This window comes from Hemicordylus capensis, chromosome 4 (assembly GCF_027244095.1).
Source record: "Hemicordylus capensis ecotype Gifberg chromosome 4, rHemCap1.1.pri, whole genome shotgun sequence".
In the NCBI taxonomy this organism is placed as follows: domain Eukaryota; kingdom Metazoa; phylum Chordata; class Lepidosauria; order Squamata; family Cordylidae; genus Hemicordylus; species Hemicordylus capensis.
Window position 1 is genome coordinate 109,665,143 of NC_069660.1, and position 7,887 is coordinate 109,673,029.

A 7,887-nucleotide genomic window follows, 5' to 3' on the forward strand; every position below is an offset into this window, starting at 1 on the left:
GATGAGTTAGGGAGTGAACGGGCTTGTTAAGGAGGATATGGAGACTGCAGTTAAGCTAAATGAGTTGCTTGCATCTGTCTTCATGGCAGAGGATACTGAGCATATACCTGTGCCTGAACCAAGCTTCTCAGGAACAGAAGCTAAAGAACTGAGTCAGACAGAGGTGATGAGAGATAGCACTCTAAACTCTCTGTAAAAATTAGAAATTAACAAATTGCCAGGACTAGATGGCATCCACCCAAGAGTCCTTAAAGATCTCAAATTTGAAATTGTTGACCTCCATACCTAAAGATGGACTTATCCCTACAATCAGGCTCTGTACTGGAGGACTGGAAGGTAGCCAATGTAAGACCAATTTTTAAAAAGAGATCTGGGAGTGGGCGGGGGGTGGGATCCAGGAAAACACAAGCCAGTTAGCTAACATCTGTTGCAAGCAAATTGATGGAAAGCATTCTCAAGGATAAAATTGTTAAGCATATAGAATAACAAACCCTGCTGAAAGAGAACAAGCATGGCTTCTGCAAATATAAACCCTGCCTCACTAACCTTTTGGAGTTCTTTGAGAATGTCAACAGGTGTGTGGATAAAGGTGATCCTGTTGGTGTAGTATATCTGGACTTTCAAAATGCTTTTGACACAGTTCCTCATCAAACACTCCTGAGAAAACTTAGCAGTCCTGGGATAATGGGATAGGTTCATGTGTGGATTTGTAACTGGTTGAAGGACAGGAAACAGAGAATAGGAATAAATGGATAGTTCTTTAAATGGAGGGAAGTAAGAAGTGGGTTCCCCCAGGAATCAGTACTGGGACCAGTGCTTTAACTTGTTCATACATGATATATAAGTTGGGGTAAGCAGCCCAACTTACCCCAACTTCTCAAGTTTTCTGAGGTGGAAAAACTTGCAGATGACTCCAAATTATTTAGGGTAGTGAAATCCAAAACAGATTGCAAGGAGCTCCAAAATGATCTCTCCAAACTGTGGGAGTGGGCTGTTGCAAATGGGATTCAATGTACGTAAGTGTAAAGTTATGTATATTGGGGCAAAAAAAAACCCAAATTCACATATACTTTGATGGGGTCTGAGCTGTCAATAACTGACCAGAAGAGGGATCTTGCTGTCATGGTGGACAGCTAGTTGAAAGTGTTGACTCAGTGTGTGGCAGCAATGAAAAAGGCCAATTCCATGCTTGGAATCGTTAGGAAGGGGGTTGCTAATACTATAATGCCCTTATACAAAACAGTGGTGCGGCCACATTTGGAGTACTGCATACAGTTCTGGTCATCATATCTTAAGAAGTACATTGGAGAACTGGAAAAGGTACAGAAGACGATAACCAAGAGGATCAGGGTCCTAGAGCACCTTCTTTACGAGGCAAGGCTACAACACCTGGGGCTTTTCAGTTCAGAAAAAAGACAACTGCGAGGAGACATGATAGAAGTCTATAAAATCATACATGTTGTGGAGAAAGGAGAGAGAGGAATTTTTCTCCTTCTCACATAACACTAGAACTAGGAATCATCCCATGAAACTGATTACCAAGAAATTTAGGACCGACAAAAGGAAGTACTTTTTCACACAACGCATAAACAACCTATGAAATTCTCTGCCTTGAGATGTAATGACAGCCAACAGCCTGGATGGCTTTAAGAGGAGATTAGTTAAATTCATGGAGGGCAGATCTATCAATGGCTACTAATCTGAGGACTATAGGCTAGCCTCAGAGGCAAGATGACTCTAAATACCAGTCCCACGGGAGTAGCAGTAAGAGAGAGGGCATACCCTCATCTCTTGCCTGAGGGCTCCCACATGCATCTGATGAGCCACTGTGCGAAACAGTATGTTGGATGAAATGGGCCTTGGACCTGATCCAGGAGGGATTTTCTTATGTACGTATGTAAGTCTCCTTGAGGTATGCTAAAAACAGTACTCTGACATAACAAGCACCACTATTGCAGATTATTGGCATGATCAGAAGAAAATTGCATGCTAACGGAGAAAATAATTAATGTACAACAAGCCACTGTTATTATGCTAAGGCAATCTGGTAGTTTGCTCACAGATGTAAAGAAAACATGCTCATTTTCATCTGTGGGCAATCTGCCAGGTTTTGCCACATGTTGAACCCTCATGGATGAAGAATGATGTGGGGGAATGGAAGAGAGATGCTCCTCTGTTGTGGAATGAGCTCCTCTATTCCACCACTTCTCTGCTTCAGATTCCTCCCTGCAAAGTTGCTTTGCTGAAAACAAAAAGATACATCCCCATGGTGCTAGCCTTGTAATATATTTGGACATAATGGGTACCTCAGTCATGGCTGGGATAAGAAAGGGTTGGGTGTAGTTTTTTTAATGATGCCTTTCATCCATGGAGCTCCCCTCTACCATTGTTGTTGTTGTTATCTATCTATATATTTCTCTAAGGCATACCCATCGCTAATCCCATGTGTGGCAGCTCTCGCAAGATTTCATGAGCAACGGGAGGGGGAGAGGAAGGTGAGCAACCAGTGAGAGGAAGCAGCGTCCAGAATGGCTGGCCACCGGGCAGAGAGAATGAACTGGGGCTGAAGGGAGGAGGGGAGAACCGCTGAAGGGATGAGGGGGAGACAGGGAGAACTAGGGGTGCAGATGCTCTGCACCAGGTCAGCTAGTTTATATATATTACACTTCTGTCCAACTAATCTGTGGAACTAATCTGTGGAACTAATCTGTGAAGCCGTTAATCATCCCGCAGATGATGATCATTTGATGCTGATTTCACAGCCCCTGGCTTCTGGGCAGAAGAATCCATCCCTCTTCCTAGGCCACTGAGGCTGCATCCCAGGAAGCTCATTGTGCTCGCATCACTACACTGTGTCCAAGGCATCAGTGACTCAGCACAATAGTAAAGCTGCAACCATTGGCCATTACATTAGAAGGGACATGCCTAGTGTGATCATGCCTTCTAAGCACAGCTCCCCCACGTATGTATGGCAGGACAACAAGATTTTAACCTTTTCTTTGTAATATTTTCAAAGTTAAGGCAGCATTGGCTGCCTGGAATGTGAGGGGGAGAGGAGCTTGCTGGACTTCGGATCCCTGGCCATGTCCCTCTGTGTGTGATGTCACACACAAAGGGGGCGTGGGAAGCCCAGCAAGCTCCTCTCCCCCTCACATTTCAGGCAGCTGATGATGCCTGAACAGTGTTTATTTCCCTTTCACTCCCTTGGTAGAGGGATGGCTGCACCCAAATGTCTCACACTTTAAGACTGGTGTGCTGCTCCATCACCTTATACCTGTCTGCCTTGTGGTTGGTGTGATGGAAGATGCTCCCAAAAATATGTTGTGAATGCTGCTCTTACTGCCTGCACTCCCCTGCTGCTGCTTTAGATCCTCTCTGTCAGGATGGGGGCAGGTGCTGCATCCCTGACTTGCTTTAGCATCTGGCTGCTGCTCCTCTCACTTGTAGATCTGGGTGGTCCAGCAGTAGGACCTCTCCTCTGGACTCGCAGATATTGTGAAAGATGCAACAGGCATAACTTGTGGGGCCAGGTCCTCCTCCACATCCAACAAGGAGTAGAGGGCATGTCAACAGGACTTCACTGCCTTGCACTTCTTCTTCAGGTGCTAGAGTTTCTCCTTGCACTGTTGGAATCCCCTCTGTGCTATCTGCCTAGATATCCAATTGAATATGACCTTGTTCCTGAAGTGATTTCTGCAGTTGTGAGTGGACACTTTCTGAGGTCCAGGCCAGTCTCTTCCTCCATCCACAACTTGGTGTGGACCTGCTTGCCTCCATTCCCAGCCTGGCTGCTCTTGGTACCGGTGTTGATGGCAGTGCCAGTAGTGGATGGCAAAGTGATGGTCCATCACTGAGACTGCATGGCTGGTGGTGATTACCAAAGCAGGGGGTTTGAGGAGCAGGGCATGAGTCACTAACCTGGCCTCTTCATGAGTGGGAGAAGGGGGAGGGATGCGGGAGTATGTCACGTATTGGCAAGTACACCACTGTGTGGGAGGAGTGTGGTCATCAACCTTGTGCATGCACAGCAAGTGTAGCACAGAAGACCAGCCCTCCAGGCCATTTGAAAAGTAAAAGATTCACTGTACCTATGTCAGCCTTAATACAGTCATTGCTTGCACAATCAGCTGCTGGGCAGGAGATAATAGGGGTGTGTACAAAACTGGTTTGGCCTGTTTGGTTAGAATTCAAACCCAATTCAAACCAGGGAGGTTAGGTTTGGTTTAAGTTTTGCTCGAAACCTTCCCTCAGTTTGGTTTGAATTTGAATCCAACTCGAACCGGTTTTAAAGGTTCTACATAGGGTATAATGGGGACTCAAACTGGCCCATTATTCCCTGTGCAGAGCACCTAGGGGCACAAACCCCAAAGCAATCAGACACTCCTCTGAGTATTGATGAATTTTTGAAGATTTTTTTACATTTTTTGCAATTTTCCCCATGAGGAATAATGGGGATTTGAGGATGCCCCGTCTGCCCCCTGAGGAGTGCCTGGGCACCAAAGTGGCTTAAGAGGCAAGGCGGGTATGGCCACAACTCCCCTGCCTCCCGGGAACCCCAAACTGGTGAGGTTCATGTTTTTTTAAAATATATAATTTTAAAAAATACTTTAGCCTGTTTCAATGCAATGAATAGGAATTGCGCCCCCATTCATAACAGTAGAACAGTGTGTGACCTAATTTTCTGTGAACACTCAGCAAGGACATTCAATATGGGTAGTGCTGCTTTCACATTCATGGACGAGCTTGTGGGGAACAAGTCTGGCCCTGCAAATTACATTGTTAAATGAAAGAGCCACATGGGTGTGCCATACGTACCTTTTTCTGTGACTAATTCCTGGTTGGGAGCCATCCCCGCCCCCATCACCCCACATATCCCCACTTTTAGGTGTTAACCCTAACTTTCTGGCCAGTGGGACGGGAAAGGAAAGCAATGGTTTTTTGAAGGTCATTGCTGACCAAACACCAAACAGTTACCCCTGGTTCCCCTACCGCTCATTCTCTCCTCTCAATTCTCCCCGATAGATGGACTCCCTTCTTGAACACATCTGAATTAGTGCGCCTTGCTTTCCAGGAACCGGCATTGATTTGCAGTTCTTGAACCCCACAGAAGACATCTCTTCTCTGCCTCCTTCTGTGAACCCTCAAATATCTAGTTCCTGGCCACCACCGATTTCTGCTGCCTGAGGATGCTTTGGCACATCACACGAATCCCCTGGAAAATAGCCATATCACACATTCACACCTCCGGGCAGTGGCTCATTGGCACTGTGGCAAGTTTGTGAACTCTAACAAACCTAATACAGTGGTCCCTCGACTTACGAACTTAATCCGTTCCGAATGCACATTCGTAGGTCGAAAAGTTCGTAAGTCGAAAAGCGGTTTCCCATAGGAATGCATTGGAAACGGATTAATTCGTTCCGGAGCCTAGGAAAAAGACCCAGACACCCAGTTTTTTGTGCAAAACTCTTTATCAAGTGCACTTTAAAGGCATGCAAACTGCAGAGCAACATTACTTTTCAACTAAACATTTACAACAGCACTTTATCATTTTTTTGGGACCTGATGCAGGTCACTTCAGGGCACTTTAAAGGCAGGCAGGCACACTCAACATGCCTCAGCCTCAGCCAACATTTCCTCCTGCCTTGCCTGCTTCACCACAAACCGGTCCATGGTCTGCTGCCTCTGTCTCTTGCGGAGCATTGCTCGCCATGGGGCAATGACCACATTATCAAAGTGCTCCACAGCTTCCTGGGCTGCAGCCTGATCCTCACTGAGATCGTTCACAAAGGTCTGCAGCTCTCCCCACAGTTCGCAGGCCCTCTTATAAGACAACGAAGGCAACTGCCTTGGCTCTTCCTCCTGCTCCTCAGGTGTGTCTGGCTGCACCCCTTGCTGCTCCTGTTCCTGCAGGCTCAACAGGTCCTCAGTGGAAAGTTCAAGGTTGTGTCCCTCGACCAATTCTTCCACGTCCTGTGTTGAAACCTCCAGGCCCATGGTCTGCCCCAGGGAGACGATTTCCTCTACCACGGCCTGCTCCTGTGTGCTGGATTCAGTGGAAGCAACGCAGGCTGCCCACAAGTTCTTCCAGCAACTGTTGAGGTTCCTCTGGCTGACACTGTCCCACGCAATTTTGATGAGCTGCAGGCAGCTCACGATATCGAAATGGTGCTTCCAGTAGTCAGCCAGAATGATGCCTGACCCATCCGTCATGTCCAGGCAACGCCGGAACAGCTCCCTCATGTACAACTTCTTAAAGTTGGCAATCAGTTGCTGGTCCATCGGCTGGATGAGGGGGGTGGTGTTGGGTGGCAGGAAGATGACTCGGATGAACTTGAATTCCTCCGCCAAGTCTTCTTCCAGCCCAGGAGGATGTGCAGGTGCATTGTCCATCAAGAGGATGGCCTTCAGGGGCAGGTTCTTCTCCTGGAGGTACCTCCTCACTGTTGGACCAAACACCTGGTTCACCCAGTCCACAAACAGGACCCGTGTGACCCAGGCCTTGGCGTTGGACCGCCACATGACGCTCAGCCTCTCCTTGTTGACTTTGTGCTTCTTGAAAGCACGGGGGTTCTCCGAATGGTAAACCAGCAGAGGCTTTACCTTCAGATCACCCCTGGCGTTTGCACAGAAGAGGAGGGTGAGGCGGTCCTTCATCGGTTTGTGGCCAGGCATCTTGGTCTCCTCCTGTGTGATGAAGGTCTTCCTTGGCATCCTTTCCCAAAAGAGGCCGGTCTCATCACAATTGAAGACCTGGTCCGGAAGGTAGCCCTCAGCAGTCACGGTCTCCAAGAACTCCGTGGTGAATTCTTCCGCTGCAGCCAGATCCGAACTTGCAGCCTCTCTGTGCCGGACGACACTGCGGATACCGGACCTCATCTTGAATCTCTCAAACCACCCGTGGCTTGCCTAGAACTCTTCGTGCGAAGTTCCTGGCTGCTGGGCGATCAGGTCAGCATGCAAGGCCCTGGCCTTGGCACACACGACTGCCGAAGTCACAGTGTCCCCTGCACGCTCCTTCTCGCGGATCCACAGCAGCAACTTCTCCACCTCGTCCATGATGGCAGGGCGGTTCTTGGTAAGGATTGTGACACCCTTGGCTGTCTCACGACCCATAATCCTCTCCTTGTCCTTGAGGATGGTCGCAATGGTCGAAGCACTCCTGCCGTACTCTCTTGAAAGGTCCACCACTCGCATGCCTTGCTCATGCTTGCGGATGATGTCCTGCTTGACCTCCAAGAGAATCAGCTCCCTCTTGCGCTTCCCGGACTCTGCTGGCTTCTTTGGTGCCATGACGCCACAAACACTAGGAAGGAAAAAAAAACATCATTAGGATCCTGAAGACAAAAGAGCAGAAAGTGCACTTTAACATGGCATGGAAAAAAGTTCAGTTTAACCAGACATGCAATTTAGCATCAAGTTGCAAAGAGCAGAAACCAAAAAGAACTCTTAAAACAGCAGAAAGGCCAGAAAGCAAAAAGGAGCCTTAAACCTGCTCAGAAAACCTAAACACAACCTCATGGCCAGCCTGAAAAATTTAGCATCAAGGTGCAAGGACCACAGGCAAAGAAATTTTTTTTACACATGGCATGGAAAGAACACCCCCCCACACACACACACACAAGACCCCCCCCGCAACCCCCACAGTAAAGAGAAGGAAAATCAACCTACAGTACCTTTCCAGCAGTAGAGAATTGCAGGAAAAAGAAACTCCAACACTCTCCAAGCAACTCCAACTTGCTCCAAATCGCTCTCTCTCTCCAACGCTGCTCCACACCTCCTCACTCCACGCCCCGTACAACCCACAGAGGTCTGGAAGCATGGCACAGGGGTTTTAAAGCCTCCCATACGCAAAGCGCCATGGGAGAAGCAGTTTTCGGGGAAAAATAT

The 7,887-nt window shown here is 48.0% G+C and overlaps 1 protein-coding gene across 1 annotated transcript; it reads right to left on the reverse strand.

Annotated features, from left to right (window-relative positions):
- Window positions 1-4,731: 4,731 nt before the first annotated feature.
- On the reverse strand, window positions 4,732-6,876 carry LOC128323147 (tigger transposable element-derived protein 1-like). Its single transcript, XM_053245870.1, has 2 exons — window positions 5,647-6,876; window positions 4,732-4,764 (listed from the first exon to the last, which is right to left on the reverse strand). The coding sequence occupies exons 1-2, from the start codon at window positions 6,874-6,876 to the stop codon at window positions 4,732-4,734; spliced, it is 1,263 nt and encodes a 420-aa protein (XP_053101845.1).
- Between the last annotated feature and the right edge of the window lie 1,011 nt (window positions 6,877-7,887).